This window comes from Anolis carolinensis, unplaced genomic scaffold (genome assembly GCF_035594765.1).
Source record: "Anolis carolinensis isolate JA03-04 unplaced genomic scaffold, rAnoCar3.1.pri scaffold_8, whole genome shotgun sequence".
NCBI lineage: Eukaryota > Metazoa > Chordata > Lepidosauria > Squamata > Dactyloidae > Anolis > Anolis carolinensis.
The window spans coordinates 4871203-4891776 of NW_026943819.1; the positions used below are offsets into that span (position 1 = coordinate 4871203).

General features: G+C 39.8%; 3 protein-coding genes across 3 annotated transcripts in view; 1 reads left to right on the forward strand and 2 right to left on the reverse strand.

Annotated features, from left to right (window-relative positions):
* LOC134293481 (small serum protein 5-like) overlaps positions 1-5505 on the reverse strand; it is a 6260-nt gene extending 755 nt beyond the window's left edge. Inside the window, exons 1-3 of the mRNA XM_062961144.1 lie at positions 5348-5505; positions 3403-3496; positions 610-739 (exon numbers count right to left, since the gene is read on the reverse strand). Of these exons, the coding sequence (XP_062817214.1) occupies positions 610-739; positions 3403-3496; positions 5348-5350 (227 nt within the window). The 5' untranslated portion in view covers positions 5351-5505. The remainder of the gene's footprint in view (positions 1-609; positions 740-3402; positions 3497-5347) is intronic.
* A 3040-nt stretch (positions 5506-8545) lies between these two features.
* LOC134293480 (small serum protein 1-like) lies at positions 8546-14147 on the reverse strand. Its single transcript, XM_062961143.1, has 4 exons — positions 13950-14147; positions 12808-12901; positions 9138-9267; positions 8546-8739 (listed from the first exon to the last, which is right to left on the reverse strand). The coding sequence occupies exons 1-4, from the start codon at positions 13950-13952 to the stop codon at positions 8613-8615; spliced, it is 354 nt and encodes a 117-aa protein (XP_062817213.1). The 5' UTR covers positions 13953-14147; the 3' UTR covers positions 8546-8612.
* Positions 14148-14337: 190 nt separating this feature from the next.
* LOC103281710 (small serum protein 2-like) lies at positions 14338-20572 on the forward strand. Its single transcript, XM_016998763.2, has 4 exons — positions 14338-14429; positions 16693-16786; positions 18027-18156; positions 20425-20572. Exons 1-4 carry the CDS (start codon positions 14427-14429, stop codon positions 20537-20539), a joined length of 342 nt encoding a protein of 113 aa, XP_016854252.2. The 5' UTR covers positions 14338-14426; the 3' UTR covers positions 20540-20572.
* The last annotated feature ends 2 nt before the right edge of the window (positions 20573-20574 follow it).

Consider the following 20574-nt stretch of genomic DNA (forward strand, 5'->3'; position numbering starts at 1 on the left):
CTTTGGAGTTGTGAGGCCACCATCTTCTCCAGAACCTTTGGAGTTGTGAGGCCACCATCTTCTCCAGAACCTTTGGAGTTGTGAGGCCACCATCTTCTCCAGAACCTTTGGAGTTGTGAGGCCACCATCTTCTCCAGAACCTTTGGAGTTGTGAGGACACCATCTTCTCCAGAACCTTTGGAGTTGTGAAGCCACCATCTTCTCCAGAACCTTTCGAGTTGTGAGGCCACCATCTTCTCCAGAACCTTTGGAGTTGGCGAGGGCCAGGTAAATGACCTTGGAGGGCCTCATCTGGCCCCCGGGCCTTAGTTTGGGGACCCCTGGTTCATAGTGTGGATTGTGTTATGGGAACCTTGTGTTAAGATGCAGCATTGAGCGACTGCACGCATAAATGGGACACAGAGTGTGCAACCAGTAGTGTACCTGAATGCCTGTCTGTGAATGGAGTGGCCCTCCATGGCCAACTCGGTGACTATGGAAGTTTCGACTAGATGGCCTTTGGGGCTGCAAATTGGGCAGAAAGGTCTAAACACTTCTCTGGGGAATCCACCCATCCATACATCGCCAACAATATTAGTGGCAAACTATTCTCATTTCCATTTTGCTTACCTGGAACAGCATCGCATTCCAATATCCAAACAGGAGCATCTCATGCAATGAGATGAATTCCAGGTAGACCCGATAGGATGACTCACCCCATCATACATGTCAAGACATTCATCTGAAGGTACCCACCTGCCTGAGGGATGAAAACCAAATAAGAGTTCAGCACTGGATCAGTCAGGTTTGGAGGGTCTCTTTCAACCCTCTTTATTATTATTATTATTATTATTATTATTATTATTATTATTATTATTATTATTATTATTATTAACATTGAGGCTGGGTGGCCATCTGTCAGGGGTGCTTTGCTTGTGCTTTTGGTGCACAAAGGCAGAAGGGGATTGGACTCAATGGCCCAAGGGGTCTCTTCCAACCCTCTTTATTATTATTATTATTATTATTATTATTATTATTATTATTATTATTAACATTGAGGCTGAGTGGCCATCTGTCAGGGGTGCTTTGCTTGTGCTTTCGGTGCACAAAGGCAGAAGGGGGTTGGACTCAATGGCCCAAAAGGTCTTTTCCAACCCTCGTTTTTATTATTGTTGTTGTTGTTGTTATTGTTATTATTATTGCTCGGTGGCCAACTATAGTCCGGCCCTCCAACGGTCCGAAGGATCGTGAACTGGCCCCCAGTTTAAAAAGTTTGGGGAACCCTGGACTAGGAATATCTTTGTCTTGTCTGCATTTAATTTCACCTTGTTAGCCCTCATCCAGTCCAGAAAGATCAATGGACAAAGAGGAAACCAAAGGAAGAAGGGACCTCAATAGACAAAGAAGAATCCAAAGAACAAAGAAACACCAATGGACAGAAAAGAATCCAAGGGAAGAAGGAAGCTCAAGGAAGAAAAAAGGCACATCTATGGACAAAGGGGAATCCAAAGGAAGAGGGAATGGATTTTAACACTTAAGGAGGAAACCAAAGGATAAGGGAAGGTATCTCAGAAGGTAAGGAAGAAGACAAAGGAAGGGAAAAAGAATCTTAGCCGTTAGGGAGTGTGGAGAACTCAGGCAGAGGGGAATCCTTTGAAATCCCACCGCTGCCACCAATTTGTGGAGATGTGGAGGTGGAGGTTGTTTTTATTAATTAATTATATTATATATAAAACTATATCAGCTGCCACCAGTTATTAAAGATGTCTTGTTTAAACGCTGCCACCAGATGTTTAAAGGAAAAGAACAATAACACGTTTATTGAGGCACAAGCTTGATGGTTACAATAACTTTTCTTCTTGTTTGAGGCACGTTACTGAACAGTTGCAAAGTTATATTGAGGTGTTTCAAACTTTAAAATTCCACTTCAGTCACAGAATATCTGTTCCTAGTCAGGAGACAGACTACCTTAAAATAAGTCACCAAACTTATTTTAGACTTGACTCAAAAATCAAACATTTGAGCCACCCTGATCCCTTCCCCAAGGATCAGTCTTAACTGCAATTCCTCTGATTACAGACTACCTTAAAACAAGTCACCAAACTTATTTTAGAATTGACTCAAAAATCAAACATTTGAGCCACCCTGATCCCTCAACCAGAATCAGTCTCCTCATAAGGGCAACGACTCTAAAAACTAACCTTCCCTATGGTTCTCTGACCACAGACTCTCTTAAAATAAGTCACCAAACTTATTTTAGAATTGACTCAAAAATCAAACATTTGAGCCACCCTGATCCCTCAACCAGAATCAGTCTCCCGGTACCTCATAAGGGCACCGACTCTAAAAACTAACCTTCCCTATGGTTCTCTGACCACAGACTCTCTTAAAATAAGTCACCAAACTTATTTTAGAATTGACTCAAAAATCAAACATTTGAGCCACCCTGATCCCTCAACCAGAATCAGTCTCCCGTTACCTCATAAGGGCACCGACTCTAAAAACTAACCTTCCCTATGGTTCTCTGACCACAGACTGACTGAGTTTCCCTGCAAATTCTGCTCTCTCTTCAGCTAACCCAGTTGGCTACACCCCCTTCTCCATGGCAACCAACTCATGGTGCAGAGTAACTGAAATATTAACCCTTTTAAAAACACAGTTAAACATGGCATCTGTAAATTAAAAATCACACTTCGTTACAGGGAGGAGGCCAAAGGAAGGAGAAATTGTGTTGTCGAAGGCTTTCATGGCCAGGATCACAGGGTTGTTGTGTGTTTTCTGGGCAGTATGGCCATGTTACAGAAGTATTCTCTCCTGATGTTTCGCCCACATCTATGGCAGGCATCCTCAGAATCTCACAACTACCTCATAACCTCTGAGGATGCCTGCCAAAGATGTGGGCGAAATGTCAGGAGAGAATACTTCTGGAACATGGCCACAAAGCCCAGAAAACACACAACAATCCAGAAGGAGAAAGTGATCTCAAAAGTTAAGGAGGAAGCCAAAGGAAGGAAGGATAAGGGGATCTCAACAGGCAAGGAAGAAGCCAAAGGAAGAAGAAAGCGTTCTCAAAAGGTAAGGATGGAGCCAAAGGGAGGAGAAACTCGATTCAAAAAGCGAGAACAATCCGAAATAATTCCGATATAAGAATCAAAACGATTTTTTGGACAACTCTAATAGATAGATAGATTAGCTTAGGATAGGATAGGGAAGGATTAGCACCCCTGTGGTGTTTTCCTGCCTGTGCCGTAAAGATAAAGAAGGAAGCCAAAGGGAGGAGGAGGAAGGGATCTCAAAAGGTAACGGGGAAGCACATGCAGCAGAGAAGGATGCAAGGGACGGGGGAAGCTGCAGGTCTCCTCTGGGTCCCCATTGTCCCCTTTTGCGCCAACACCTATTGATATCCAGCAGTGGAAACCTTACCATCAACCTGTTTCCCTTTAGATGGTATATAGGCACAGAACCCCCAACACAATCCAAGGGTCATGCATATGGCAGCCAGGCTCAGGAGAAATTTCTGAAAAAGACATAAGGGTGATTTGGGCTCAAATCAAATGGTACAGCCATCTTTAGTACACTAAACCATTATCCCAAAAAACTATGACGCTCAAAGATATGGGAGAGGAGAATACAAAACCATGCGCTCCACTATAGTTGGAATATGATCCAGTCAAGCAAAATGCTCCAAATTATAAATAACCGGCCATTTGGAATTCAGCCTTCGTTGTGCAATGCTTTAATAAACGGCACAAGTGAGTCGGCCAGGATTGCTCCGCTTGAAAAGACTGGAAGTGGATTTTTTAAAAGAGGCAAAATAGTTTCTCTGAACAAAGATGCATCATAGCTCCTCATGCAATGTAGGCGGTGAATTTTCTTTAAAATAGTAGAAACAATTCCTTTTATTTAAAACAACGTTTTGACAATGTTATTCCAAGACACATGGGCAGGCACTATAATAAAACTATAGTTTGATGTTTAATAGGCTTTTCCTTAATCCCTCCTTATTATATATATATAAATATAAAACTTTATTTATATCCCGCCACCATCTCCCCATGGGGACTCGGGGCGGCTTACATGGGGCAGTGGCCCAAACAACATAAGAACAAAATATAAGCAACACAATACAATCACAATATAAAAAGATAAAACAATAATACAATATATCAATATAAACAACAATACAAGATAAAAATTTCATTTAAAACACATAAATGGAAACATATCCAACATATTCACTTATCCAAGATTCTGCCGGCCCGTTTAGCTTGGATAAGTGAGAGTCTACTGTATTATTATTATTATTATTATTATTATTATTATTATTATTATTATTATTATTATTATTACATTTATTATTTCACTCTGATCTTATTATTATTATTGCATTTATTATTTTACTCTATTTATTATTACAGTAGAGTTTCGCTTATCCAACATAAACGGGCCGGCAGAATGTTGGATAAGCGAATATGTTGGATAATAAGGAGAGAATAAGGAAAATCCTATTAAACATCAAATTAGGATATGATTTTACAAATTAAGCACCAAAACATCATGTTATACAACAAATTTAACAGAAAAAGTAGTACAATACGCAGTAATGCTATGTAGTAATTACTGTATTTACGATTTTAGCACCAAAATATCATGATATATTGAAAACATTGACTACAAAAATGCATTGGATAATCCAGAACGTTGGATAAGCGACTGTTGGATAAGTGAGATTCTACTGTAGTAGAAACAATTCCTGTTATTTAAAACAACGTTTTGACAATGTTATTCCAAGACACATGGGCAGGCACTATAATAAAACTATACATACAGTAGAGTCTCGTTTATCCAATGTAAACGGGCCAGCAGAATGTTGGATAAGCGAATATGTTGGATAATAAGGAGAGAATAAGGAAAATCCTATTAAACATCAAATTAGGTTATGATTTTACAAATTAAGCACCAAAACATCATGTTATACAACAAATTTAACAGAAAAAGTAGTACAATACGCAGTAATGCTATGTAGTAATTACTGTATTTACGATTTTAGCACCAAAATATCATGATATATTGAAAACATTGACTACAAAAAATGTGTTGGATAATCCAGAACGTTGGATAAGCGACTGTTGGATAAGTGAGACTCTACTGTATCTGTGAATGTTTTCACGTTTTCCTCAGCAAGAAAAGAAGCAGCCAAATAATAGTGGCATGAAACTGAGCTCAAGATAGTTTGACACCAATTTAGCCGACATGGCTGAACACCACGGAAACATGGGAGCTGCAGTTGTACAAGGTCTTTAGCTTTCTCTGCCAAACTACAACTCCCAGACTCAATTCTAATAGAAGACCAAAGAACTGTACTTACCATTTTGGCTTCCCTCTATGAACGTCTTGCAAGCTGTTGTTGGTGAAACCCAAACGCCTCTGATCCCGAGTGAGTACGAGGTTGTTGCTTTTGTGTCTGATGGGTCATCTTCCCCAAATATATACCAACAGGAGAAAGGGATAAATCAGTAGGAAATATTTTGCCTTGGCTTTGGACAAGGCAGAGTGTTCCAGAAAACTGTTTGGTTTGAAGCAATGGATTTCTTCAGAACTCAGCAATATTTGTTTTGGTCGAACTCGGGAAACAACTGGCAAGGAGAATGACCTGTTATGGGTCCTCTTGAGCCTGTCTGTAGCTCCATTAACCCAACTTCTGATTAATCTATTATGGGTTTTGGGTGGGATGTGACTTGCCCAAGCTCACCTAGTAGTTTCCCATCACCACACAAGTAAGTAAGTAAGTAAGTAAGTAAAACTTTATTTATATACTGCCCTCTCTCCCCGAAGGGACTCAGGGCGGTTTACAAGCATAAAAATAGCAACATACATTACAAGCAACGCAATACACACATTATTAAACAAAATTAAAGACCTATACAACTCATAAAACAGTAAAGACCATAAGAAACAATCACAACAACCAGAAGGAACAAGAATACATAATCAGATGGGTTGACATAGACCGTTATTAGGGATAGATGAGCCTTGTACAGCATGTACAAAAAAGATGAACAAAAACAAGAAGTCTTTTTCGTGAGCAAAGACAAGGCAGGAGTTAAACTTCCAAAATCAACATTGCTTTGTCTGAAATCTTTCCCTGTTTCTCTCTATTTAACCATGTTTACAGACTAAGAAAGCATTTCTCTGTCCTTGAGTTCCCACACGTTTCCCAGCTATTCTCAGAGAACGTCTGAGACGATGAACCCTTAACCTTAACCTTGTATCTCGATCTAAGGAAGACGCCTCTGGCTCGCTGCCAAAGCCACCTGGATTTTGTTGATGTTCAAAATCCTGTGAAAAGTCACCCTTATCACTAACTTGACCTTCCCTGCTATCCTTTCTAACAACTCAGAGCCTTCAACATTTCCTTGGTCAGCCTGCATTTCTGACAATTCAGAGCCTTCAACATTTCCTTGGTCAACCTGCTGGAACCCAAATCCCCCTTCATCATCAGACTGAACCACGACATTACTGCACACTGCATGTGTCTCTGTTCTGCATGGGTAACTGAGCAGCATGCTTTGTTCCATGCCTATTTTCTTCATACTCTTCTCCCCTAGGATCTGAACCCAAGTCTCCAGAGTCAAACACTAAACGAGACCTACACAACATACAACCCACGGACCGCATACAGCCCCGTAAAAAATATTGGGTGGCCCAAAGAGGGATTTGAACTCAAGTCTCCAGAGTCTAACGCTAAACGAGACCGTACATAACATACAACCCATGGACCACATACATCCCTCTAAAGAATATTGGATGGGCCAGATATTGGGCCCTTAGTGCAAGCAGTCCTTGAGTTACAAATATCCAACTTAAAAACAACTAGTTAAGAACGAGGATGAGACAATAGAAAGTCCCCTCCGGGGGAGATGGTGGCGGGATAAAAATAAACTTATTATTATTATATTTTATGACACAGCGAACAATATAGATATGCTGGATTTCGTATCACAGAATCAAACACTTCCCAAGCATTTAGGACTGTGTGATGTATTATTATTATTATTATTATTATTATTATTATTATTATTATTATTATTATTATTATTTTATTATGACACAGCAAACAAGATAGATATGCTGGATTATGTATCACAAAATCACAACACTTCCCAAGTGTCTAGGACTGTGTGATGTACTTTCGCATGATGCGCGCAGATCCCAGTAGGGTGGCCTTTTGCAGTTGGCAGATCGTAATTTTGTCAATGTCTATTGTTTCCAAATGCCGGCTGAGATCTTTTGGCACGGCACCTAGTGTGCCCATCACCACCGGGACCACCTGCACTGGTTTCTGCCAGAGTCTTTGAAGTTCAGTCCTGAGGTCCTGATAGCGGCTGAGTTTTTCCTGTTGTTTTTCGTCAATGCGACTGTCACCGGGGATGGCAACATCAATGATCCCAACCTTTTTCTTTTCCACAACTGTGATGTCTGGTGTGTCGTGTTCCAGAACTTGGTCAGTCTGGATTCGGAAGTCCCACAGTATCTTTGCGTGCTCATTTTCCAATACTTTTGCAGGTTTGTGATCCCACCAGTTCTTTGCTGCTGGGAGGTGGTACTTGAGGCATAGGTTCCAATGAATCATTTGGGCCACATGGTTGTGCCTCTGTTTGTAGTCTGTCTGTGCGATTTTCTTACAGCAGCTGAGGATATGAGCAATGGTTTCGTTGGCTTCCTTGCACAGTCTGCATTTTGGGTCATCAGCTGATTTTTCAATCTTGGCCTTAATTGCCTTTGTCCTGATGTCTTGCTTCTGGGCTGCAAGGATCAGGCCTTCTGTCTCCTTCTTCAGGGTCCCATTTGTGAGCCAGAGCCAGGTCTTCTCCTTCTCAGCTTTTCCTTCAATTTTGTCAAGGAACTTTCCATGCAGTGTTTTGTTGTGCCAGCTGTCAGCTCTAGTTTGTAGTGCGGTTTTCTTATTCTGGTTGTTTGTTTGCTGTGTTTTTATTATTATTATTATTATTATTATTATTATTATTATCATCATCATCATCATCATTAATATACCACTCCGGCGGGAAGGTAACGGCACTCCGTGCAGTCATGCTGGCCACATGACCTAGGAGGTGTCTACGGACAACGCCGGCTCTTCGGCTTAGAAATGGAGATGAGCACCAACCCCCAGAGTCGGACATGACTGGACTTAATATTAGGGGAAAAGCTTTACCTTTTACATAGCAAGGCACCCTATGAAACCAAGGACTTTGTTTGTCTTGCAATTCTGGATGAAAGTACAGTCCAAAGGGGAAAAAAGTTTGCTCTGAAGGAATTATTTTCCCGAGAACCAGCTGATGTTTGTTTTTGGTTGTTCTTGGAAAGGCCTTATCACTAGCAGATGTTCAAGACGATAAGACTGGTAACCTCTCCCTGAGGTCATTTAGGAACTCTCAATATTGGGATATGAGAATGTGATTTGCCCAAGATTCAGACCCTGGTCTCCAGAGTTCTAGTCATGTCATGTTTTGAGTCATGTCATGACACCAGTTCTTTTCAAGTTCTGATAAAAGGAAACATTCCATTTTTCAAAAGCAACCTCTTTATTTATTAAAAGGGAAGAGACACAGAGGCAGGTTTACGTGCACCGTTTATTTCCGTCTCTTCAAAAGATGAACCGGGCATGGCTTTGAACGGTCCCCCAATTTCAGGTTGTAGTGACACTTCTCCAAGTCTAAAAAGCCGGAGCATCCAGGAAATATGATATATGGAAGAAATCTAAGCACACACAAACAATGAAACAAATCAGGGAAAGAGTTTAGCCTTGTAAAGATTCTGACAAAGATACCTTTGTATCGATTCCTCTTTGCATCTTGCAAATGTCAGTCGGCCGCATCCCGATCGATAGGAGAATAGATTCCTGTTGCTTGCAGCAGCTGCTGTCTGGAAAACCCAGATTTTGGGGGGGGGGGGGGGGAAGCAGGCCAAAAGATACTACGTAGCCATGCAAGAAAGATAGTTGATCTAGTATAGTAGTGACTTATAGCTGCAGATTTTATCTCACTGCAAGATTCTTATACAAAGAAGCCTCCCTTTGCCTGAAGAAGCCTTTGGCTTGTGTTTTATCCCAATGCAAATAACAAGGGTAAGATTGGTTATTATAGTATTAGGCCTACCTGAGGCAGCACTCGACTTCGTACTCTCCGCATTCGCAGCGCATGCACTTGGCTGAATTCCATACAGTACCCATTTCATGTGACTCCCCATTATGTGGATCGGCACACCCGTGAGAAGGCCTTGGTCGATCTAGAAAGGGAGATCCTCTCAGTTCCTCCGGCCATAAAGCCTCCACCTCCGAAGGTCAGCGAGGAGCAGGTCATGAGGTCAGTCTTGAGCAGGGGTCCCCAAACTAAGGCCCGGGGGCCACATGCGGCCCATCGAAGCCATTTATCCGGCCCCCGCGGTGGCGGATAAATAATAATAATAATTATTATTATTCAGACAAAGACACAGTATAACACTTATTATTATTATTATTATTATTATTATTATTATTATTATTATTATTATTGTATGACACAGCAAACAAGATAGATATGCTGGATTTCATTTCACAAAATCACAAGTCGAACACTTTCCAAGCATTTAGGACTGTGTGATGTATTATTATTATTATTATTATTATTATTATTATTGAGACAAAGACACAGTACAACACAGCAAACAAGATAGACATGCTGGATTTCATTTCACAAAATCACAAGTCGAACACTTCCCAAGCGTTTAGGACTGTGTGATGTAATATTATTATTATTATTATTATTATTATTATTATTATTATTATTGAGACAAAGACACAGCACAACACAGCAAACAAGATAGACATGCTGGATTTCATTTCACAAAATCACAAGTCGAACACTTCCCAAGCATTTAGGACTGTGTGATGTATTATTATTATTATTATTATTATTATTATTATTATTATTATTATTATTGAGGCAAAGACACAGTATAACACAGCAAACAAGATAGAGATGCTGGATTTCATTTCACAAAATCACAAGTCGAACACTTCCCAAGCATTTAGGACTGTGTGATGTATTAACAATAATAATAATAATAATAATAATAATAATAATAATAATAATAATAATAATATTGAAGCTGGGAGGCCATCTGTCAGGGGTGCTTTGCTTGTGCTTTTGGTGCACAAAGGCAGCAAGGGGTTGGATTAAATGGCCCAAGGGGTCTCTTCCAACCCTCTTTATTATTTTTATTATGATAATGATGATGATATGATGATGATGATTATTAACATTGAGGCTGTATTTGTTCCCGTTTTGTTTGTTTACTTCAAAATAAGATATGTGCAGTGTGCATGGGAATTTGTTCACAGTTTTTGTAAAACTATAGTCTGGCCCTCCAACGGTCTGTGGGGCCATGAACTGGCCCCCTATATAAAAAGTTTGGGGACCCCCGGTCTTGAGAAACCACCCTCCATTGGGTTGTTGTCTGCTGTCAGTTTTGTTCCTCCTCAAACTATGAGGCCCATCACAAGGTTTGCTTGACACGACTCGTTCTCTATCTATCACAGTGGTTCCCAACCTTTTTTTTGACCAGGGACCACTTTGACCAGGGACCACTCTCCAACATTAGTACCAAAAGGGTTACGAATCAGCTTTTGGTCAACCTTAGATTCGGTTTGGTTACTTGGGCTGCTGATTCAGAAAATTGCATTGGATAGACCACATCAGCTCTAGTTTCTGATACAGAACATATGCCACCCAGTAGTAGCTATCTGCTCGCTCACAGAAAACCAAATATCGAGAACTGATGTGGTCTATGTTCGTGTGTTTCTGTTGTTAGATTGAAATGTTATATCAAGTTTTTGCTGTTGGGTGTTTGCAAGTACAGTAGAGTCTCACTTATCCAACGTAAACGGGCCGGTAGAACGTTGGATAAACCAATATGTTGGATAATAAAGAGAGATTAAGGAAAAGCCTATTAAACATTAAAATAGGTTATGATTTTACAAATGAAGCACCAAAACATCATGTTAGACAACAAATTTGGCAGAACAAGTAGTTCAATACACAGTAATGCTATGTAGTCATTACTGTATTTACGAATTTAGCACCAAAATATCACGATGTATTGAAAACATTGACTACAAAAATGCGTTGGATAATCCAGAACGTTGGATAAGTGAGACTCTACTGTATGTGTTTCCGGCAAAGCATTCAAGCAGCACAAGGGTTAAGCACAAGCCTTCTTGATTAATTGCTCACAGGCCTAATAGGTCAGGGCTTCCATTTGAACTGTGTGGCCAGAACTCACAAACTCCGGAATACAGGAGGTGCCAGCTTTGTAGAGATAACAGCCAAGCGGAGAAAACTCGTCATGTGTGAGGAGAGCTATGGCTCTCTACTGTATATACAGTAGAGTCTCACTTATCCAACGTAAACGGGCAGGCAGAACGTTGGATAAGCAAATATGTTGGATAATAAGGAGAGATTAAGGAAATGCCTATTAAACATCAAATTAGGTTATGATTTTACAAATTAAGCACCAAAACATCATGTTATACAACAAATTTGACAGAAAAAGTAGTTCAGTACGCAGTAATGTTATGTTGTAATTACTGTATTTACGAATTTAGCACCAAAATATCACGATGTATTGAAAACATTGACTACAAAAATGTGTTGGATAATCCAGAATGTTGGATAAGTGAGACTCTACTGTATCATAAAAACTTGGGAAAACTTTATCATAAAAACTTGGGAAAACTTTTTTTGCGGGAGAGACATCCTGCAGCACATTTTGCTAGAGTTTTTCAATGAATCTCTATGGAGTTTCCGGAGTATAACAACTACAGTAGAGTCTCACTTATCCAAGCTAAACGGGCCGGCAGAATGTTGGATAAGCAAATATGTTGGATAATGAGAGATTAAGGAAATGCCTATTAAACATCAAATTAGGTTATGATTTTACAAATAAAGCACCAAAACATCATGTTATGCAACAAATTTGACAGAAAAAGTAGTTCAATACGCAGTAATGCTATGTAGTAATTTACTGTATTTACGAATTTAGCACCAAAATATCACGATGTATTGAAAACATTGACCACAAAAATGCGTTGGATAATCCAGAATAATCCAGTTAATCCAGGATAAGCGAGTCTTGAATAAGTGAGACTGTACTGTGTGTGTGTGTGTGTGTATATATATATATATACACACACCCATGCATATATGTATACACATACATACCCATACCCATCCAAACCTATATATATATATGTATATCTAAAGAAAAAGAAAAAAATATTTTAAAAAAATTAAAAACAAAAGAGGAATAATAATAATAATAATAAAAATAATAATAAAAATAAAATAAAATAAAAGTTTAAAGAAAAAAATAGGTTGTAGACTTCCATCCGTCTTTTACTGGCTATTCATAATCTTTTCCAAGAAAAATTATATTTCTTGGTCAAACACCATGTCCCTACTAAAAGGCAGACTGCGTTGGATAATCCAGAACGTTGGATAAGCAGATGTTGGATAAGTGAGACTTACTGTATCATAAAAATTTGGGAAAAATTTATTAAACTGCATAAACTTGTTTTGCAGGAGAGACATCCTGCAGCACATTTTGTTAGAGTTTTTCAATGAGTCTCTATGAAGTTTCTGAAGTATAACAACTACTGTACTTTCAAAGTAAGTACTGCACATTTGAATAGGAAATAACACTATCCAGCCAGGAACAGAAAAAGTTTCAAATTTGGTTACATAGTGCAATATTAAAATCAATAAACAGCAGGCTGGTAGATCATATTACCAAGGTGCACGTGCCCAGTCTTGGCATGGGTAACGCAATATCCGTTGCACCAAGACAGAGAGATGGACAAGGTGACCAGACCAAAAAGGGCGTTCTGAAAGAGAAGGAAGAAACAATAAAGTTGCCCGAGTCAGGTCTGGGATGCATTGGCGGACACTTTAAATCCACGCAGGTTGGTGGCTCCAACTTCTGAGGGCTTGCAAGGCGTTCTCCAAAGTGCCGAACACAAATGTTGATCTAGGTTCAGCCCTTTTCCAACCTCCTCTGAGACCATAAAACTGAAGTCCAAAATGTCTGGGAGACCCGTAGTTATCTACTCACATTTGCATGTTTTTAAACATGCAAATTCTGCCTGGGGCTATAACTCTTAGCAAAAGAGGCATCTTTCCCCAGGGGATTGCTTCTTGCCCTCCTTTAGGGAAACTGGAACTCCCAAGGACCAAAACACTGTAGATAACTCAAAACTGGTTTTATTGTTCACAAAAAGTTATCCCTTTAAGGCAATAAGCTGGAAGTTTCAAAGGGGTAAAGGAAAATATACATTACAGTCTTTGGTTATCTTAAGTCCAAGGAGCTCTGCAGCTGAGAAGCTTTTCCAGGTCCCTCTTTCTCAATGGCTGTGAATACCGGAGCAATCCTCAGCCTCAGTCCAAATGGCCTATGTTTGAAGACACAGTCTTCCTTTGGTGCCAAAGAACTGATTTGAAGGTGCTTGAGACTCCTCAACGTCGTCCAGGTTGGCCCTGAACATGAAGCATAAGTCTCAAGGGTAAGAACCTCAGAACTGGCAGAAGCTGGGGCTAACAGCGGAAGCTCACCTCGTCCCGCAGATTCGAACTGCTGACCTTCCGGTCAACAAGTTCAGCAGCTCGGTGGTTGGACCCACTGTGCCACCGCATACTCTATATACAATCCTGATAGGGTTGGAAGGAGCCCCAAGGACTATAGAGTCCAACGGTTTCCAAGCTTTGGTTCTCCTTTTGGACTTTAGTTCCCAGAAGTCCTAACAAGTGGAAAAGCTAGGGCTTCTGGGAATTGAAGCCCAAAATGACTGAGAGACCAACACTTGGGGTTCCTAATCTAGTTCCAATTCAGTAAACTGAATAAGTAAGGGAAAAAAGCAAAACTTTGGATATGGTTACCATTCTGGATTTCCAGCTGGTCAACTACTTTGGCTCAGAAGTTGTGTTTCTCTCATAAAAATGTAGCGAGAACGTGCGACTGATATATATATACAACGGAGAAGACCACGTTTGCTGCCTTGTTCTCCTCGAGGAGCGAATGCACCGAAGTAATGTCTTTCAAGAAGGCAATGTTTGCTTTTAATGGAAGCGCAGCTTGTTCTGCGTGGAGGCAATGGAGGGTCTCGTCCCTTGTATCAGATCTGGAGATGCTGATAAAGAACACCTTGGAAACGGAATAGGGACGTTGTGACACAAATCCTGGAACAGCGTGGGACAGAGAGCAATATAACAAATAGCTATACATACTTTTGGGAGCGAAAAATACTGCTTTTCCACCTCCTTTGCTGGAAACGGGGGCGTCTTTTCCATTGTATAAATATCAGTGGCAGGTTCTTTCCGCAACACGAAGAGCAGTTGGCCAAGTTGGAATCCAGAATGGTAAGTTATGCTTTTTATTCCCATACAATTAGCTTAATTGAGACCAACGGAGATGCTGGAAATCATGCTACGAGACAAAGCAATGGAGATGCATATCTAAAACAGTTAGGGAAAAGTATGGAAAAGGCACAAGTTGTTTTGGACACCTGGTCCATTTAATACATGCTTTGTTACACTGAAAGACCGAACATAATACTATAATAATAATAATAATAATAATAATAATAATAATAACAACAACAACAACAACAACAACAACAACAACAACAACAACAACAAAGTTCTGGAACACAACACACCAGACATCACAGTTGTGGAAAGGAAAAAGGTTTGGATCATTGATGTTGCCATCCCAGGTGATAGTCGCATTGATGAAAAACAACAGGAAAAACTCAGCCGTTATCAGGACCTCAAGATTGAACTTCAAAGACTCTGGCAGAAACCAGTGCAGGTGGTCCCGGTGGTGATGGGCACACTGGGTGCCTTCCCAAAAGATCTCAGCCGGCATTTGGAAACAATAGACATTGATAAAATTACGATCTGCCAACTGCAAAAGGCCACCCTGCTGGGATCTGCATCATCCGAAAATACATCAAACAGTCCTAGACACTTGGGAAGTGTTCGACTTGTGATTTTGTGATACGAAATCCAGCATATCTATCTTGTTTGCTGGGTCATAATAATAATAATAATAATAATAATAATAATAATAATAATAATAATAATAATAATTTTATTTCTTACCCATCTCTCCTCACTGCTTGAGGCAGGTTACAACATTGCTAAAAAACATAATCAAAACATGAAATGATTGTGTCAAAACACTCCGTAGAATACACATTTTATTTATTGATTTATTTATTTACAGTATTTATATTCTGCCTTTCTCACCCCGAAGGGGATTCAGGGAGAATCACAGAACATACATACGCGGAAAACATTCAATGCCATTTATACACTGACAAGACAGGCAATTGTACATAGATAGAGGCATATATAGACTTTTCCCATCTTTGGCATCTTGGAGCCTTGTGCTCGATTTCAGTCACAGGGCGAGAGGGTACTTTGTTCATAAACTTCCTCCTTCATCAAATCGCAGGCGTTTTTCTGGCATTTCCTTATGGGTGCCTTAAAATATCTTCCCAGGCGGAAGCCGGGCTAAAGGCCAGGAGCTCACCCTGACCCAGGCTTTGGATGATCAACCTTTTGATTGACACGATTTACTGCAGCTGGTGGTTTAATCTGCCGTGCTAAAGCTGGGTCATATTTCCATAACATACATGTCAGCATGCATGAAAGTTTAAAATTTATCATTAAAATTGGGTAGATTTTTGGAGAACGTTCATTGAAGCTGGCTTAGAAACTTGCTTTAAAGAGGAAGTATTCAAAAAGGCTTCTGCCTGGCTCTGCATTTGATCCATCATAGACTCTCCTGTTCTGTTCATAAATAACAGTCCCATTCTTGGTAGCCATCTCAAGTCAATTCCCTTTGAAATGAAGCTTCTGGGAGTGAAGTTAAAAGCATCTGGCGAACCAAAGTTTGGGAACCATTGGAGCTTCCAAGGTGGATGAATCTTTCCTGCCATAAGACTCGGCACCATATGTAGAGACTGTCAGAGTATTTGCCGCACAGCAGTAGTTGGATGGAAGCAGTGGAACGCAGAACGAAGAGACACTCAGAGACGTTGGTAAAACTATTTACAAAGTTTTACTGTATGCAGCAATAATCAACACAAACAGACTTGCAGACGACAGACGAACACAGGACTGCTCTGTTCTCCAACAGAAATTGACTCGAACTCTAGGCAGACAGAACTGAACTGAACTGATGCAATCGGTATGCACAAACACTTGTGTCTGGATACTCCCTAGTTCCAGCCACACATCAAGGTCACCATAGCTTGTTGGCAATTAACTCTTTCCACATTATGGTACATTCTGGATGATGCAATCAGTTGCAATACTAGCATGGCACAAATTGCATTTAAACACTATCAATATACAAATCCCACATTAACAGAGACTCAAGTTGGCTAGCAAGAAACATTCTCCAGCACAGATCCTTAAAGTTCCAACTAAACCTCAGAGAGCATATTCTTACCTCTAGATTTTGCTAAACTACATTGAAACTCCAATTGTCGAGCATTGTTTAGTGAGGCAAAAGGGACTCTTTGGTAGAGAAGGCAACAGACGTCATAGAACCACACATTCCAGGATTCCCTGCATTGATCCATACTCGTTGTGTTCTTTCGTTCTCTTTCAGAAAGTCCTCCTCAGTCTTCTCGCCTTGTCCCTCTCGCTGGCTTTGTGCAGTGGCGCTTGTACTACTCATACCAAGGAAGCAGAGATGAAAAACGGTAATGTGATTGACCAGCTTGGTGTTTATTTATTTGAATTCATTTCTGTTCTTTTTACACAGAGGGCTATTTAATGGTAGGGATTGTCGTTCTGGTGGGATGGAGTTGGGAATGCACCTCCCTTTCCGACTCGGATGGATGGAGAAGATATCCAGAGCAGAGGAGTGTTTTGCTCCAAGAGACACATGGACTCAGCCAAAACCATGCCATTAATTCATCAGGGTGAATATCTCCGTGATAGAGGGCAATGCAACAAATAATACCCCCAGAGGTTCCTTGGAGGTGCAATTCTCCTATTAAACTATGTCATGGAAGAAAGCATTTTTATTCTGTTTTTAAGTATGATGGTTTTGTTTTAAATTGTATTTTTTATGATGTTGTGATTATTTTATGATGTTGTGATCTGGTTGGGCTTGTGCCCATGTGAGCCAGTCCAAGTCCCTTTGGGGAGATGGAGGTGGCATAGAAAAATAAAGTTGTTGTTGTTGTTGTTGTTGTTGTTTTATTGTATGACACAGCAAACAAGATAGATATGCTGGATTTCGTATCACAAAATCCAACAAGTCAAACACATCACAAGTGTTTAGGACTGTGTGAAGTATTAATATTATGTTGTTGAAGGCTTTCATGGCCGGGATTACAGGGTTGTTGTATGTCTTTCGGGCTGTATGGCCATGTTCCAGAAGTATTCTCTCCTGACGTTTCGCCCACATCTATGGCAGGCATCCTCAGAGGTTGTGAGGCATGGATAAACTAGGCAAGGAAGGTAAAAATATATATCTGTGGAGAGTCCAGGGTGTGACCTTTCCAATGCTAATTAGGGTGATTAGCTGAAACATTAACGCTGACTTCCAACTGACAAAGGACTCTTGTCACACCCTGGACTCTCCACAGATGTGGGCGAAACATCAGGAGAGAATACTTCTGGAACATGGCCACACAGCCCAAAAGACATACAACAACCTTATTATTATTATTATTATTATTATTATTATTATTATTATTATTATTATTATTAACAGCGAACCTCTTCTGAGCAAAATCCCTATGATGGGTTCACTTAGGATCTCCATCTGTCAGAAGACACTTGAAAACACACAAGTGCAAAGTGGAGGACGGTTCTCAAAAACTAGAAAAAAAACAAGGACAAACTAATCTGAGATTTCTTGAGTGGCTTCTCACTAGACTTTGGAGATCTTGGATTTATTGCTGGAGGAACTGAATGGACTTTTATTTCTAGGTAAACTGGTGGCCCCCGAGGGATGTGTCGATCCGTATAATGGGGAGAAACATGAACTCGGAGAGGCATGGAACACAATCGATTGCTTGAAGTGTGAATGTGGGAAGGAAGAAGTCGAGTGCTGCCTCAGGTAGGCCCAAAGCTATAATTAGCCGTCTTAACTTTGTTCCTCTTTGTAGACTGAACTGCATGAACTGGAAAGAGATTTAGTAAGTTTGGGAGATCATCACTCGGATGCTGTTTAAAAGCCATTGTGATGACGGCTCTGAGGATATCCCGCCTTTCGGAAAGTGGAAATCTCCGCAACATTTTGGAGAAATTATGATATTTGGAAGGGCATGGCCTTATTAGAAGTAATAACCTTTTGAAAAACGATGCCATTTTTGGGAACCTTTTGGGAAAATGGCATTCATGCAAGGCAATTAGGTTTCTCAGCTGTTAAACCGATGTATTTAGCTATCTTCGTTGAACAGTTAGGGACAAAGATATGTCACTGCACAAAAATATAGCAGAGTTTCAGAAATGTTTCTTTCAGTTGCCTAAAAAGAATCTATTCTCCCTTAAAATATATTTACCTTTAAATCATGCTCTCAAGAGACAAAAATAAGCAACATAGTTGGTTTACTCACAAACTTCATGTATTCAGCATACAGGTACTTTGCATATCAATCCAGTTACAGATAGGATTTGAAGTAGTTTCTCTGTGTAGATAACACAGCTCATCTTTCTCATAATCAACAGTCCAAAGTCCAGAGAATCTATGTGTTGTCGAAGGCTTTCATGGCCGGGATCACAGGGTTGTTGTATGTTTTCCAGGCTGTATGACCATGTTCCAGAAGTATTCTCTCCTGACGTTTTGCCCACATCTATGACAGGCATCCTTAGAGGTTGTGAGGATGCCTGCCATAGATGTAGGTGAAACGTCAGGAGAGAATACTTCTGGAACATGGCCAGATAGCCCGGAAAACATACAACAACCCGCCAAAGAAACTGTCTGTTCTGAGAGTCTAATAGAGTCTTTATTTCTACATTGATAGTCTAACGCACAGCATTTTGTTCCTACAGACTTCTAAAAGCATACATCTACTTCTACTGAAGTCTCTAAGCATATTGTTCCTACTAGTCTAAAGCATATTGTTTCTAAAAAGGAGTCTGAGTCCTGAACAAGCCCAGATCTGATCACATGGTCTGCGGCCCCTCCCACAACAAAGAGTTAAGGAAAACCGCACACAACACACACATATACAATACAATAAGCAATTTGAATTATATACAAAACAAATACCGTATATACTCAAGTATAAGCCGGCCCGAATATAAGCAGAGGAACCTAATTTTACCACACAAAAAAAACTGGGAAATCGTTGACTCAAGTATAAGCTGAGAGTGGTAAATTTCAGAAATAAAAATAGATACCAAAAAATTACATTAATTGAGGCATCAGTAGGTTAAATGTTTTTGAATATTTACATCAAGCTCAGATTTAAGATAACACTGTCCAACTCTGACTAAATCATTATTCTCATCTTCTTCAATGTAAATGTGCTTATGTATCCTTTTAATCATAATAGAGTAAAATAATACATGTCATAATAATAATAAATACAGGAAAATAATACCAGTAATAATAAATAGAGTAAAAAATAAATGTAATAATAATAATAATAATAAGACCAGAGTGAAATAATAAATGTATTAATAATAGTAATAATAAAATAGAGTAAAATAAATGTAATAGTAGCAACAATAATAGAGAAAAATAATAAATGTAATAATACCAATAATAATAGAGAAAAATAATAAATGTAATAATACCAATAATAATAGAGAAAAATAATAAATATACCATATATTCTCAAGTATAAACTGACCCAAATATAAGCCAACTAAGACCCTCACCCAAGTATAAGCCGAGGAGGGCTTTTTCAGTCTTAAAAAAAGGGCTGAAAAACTAGGCTTATACTCAAGTATATACAGTAACTAGTGGAGGCTTGAAGAAGGTTGCTATTTCCAACACTGCTTCTTTGCCCAATAGTCATTCATTTGCAAAAGCTTTCTTTTATCATTCAACACAAGCCAGATGCTTCTGCAGCCAAAGGGAGGCTTGTTAGGTGTGTGAATCATGTAATAAGATACGATCTATAGCTATAGGTCACAGCACTAGATCAACGACTTAGTTATGTACCTTTATTGCATGGTTAAGTGGCATCTCTCAGCCTGCTTTCCTCCCAAATCTGGGCTTTCCAGACATCAGCTGCTGCAAGCAACAGGGGTCAATTCTCCTTTAGTTCGAGTTGCAGCAGAATGAGATATGCAACTCCTCCTGCAAGTTCTTTGGATCTTTGCAAGTTTAAACTCTTGACCTGCGATTTCTCTGTTTTGTTGTCTGTGCGTTTAGATACCCTGCCGTTACGTCATTTCCCGGATGCGCTGTCACTTTAGATTCGGAAAAGTGTTCTTACCTCGTGCACGAAATTGGGGACCCTTCAAAGCCATGTACCCCAGAAGCTTAAAGGAAAGTTGAATAAATGATACAGCCAAACCAATG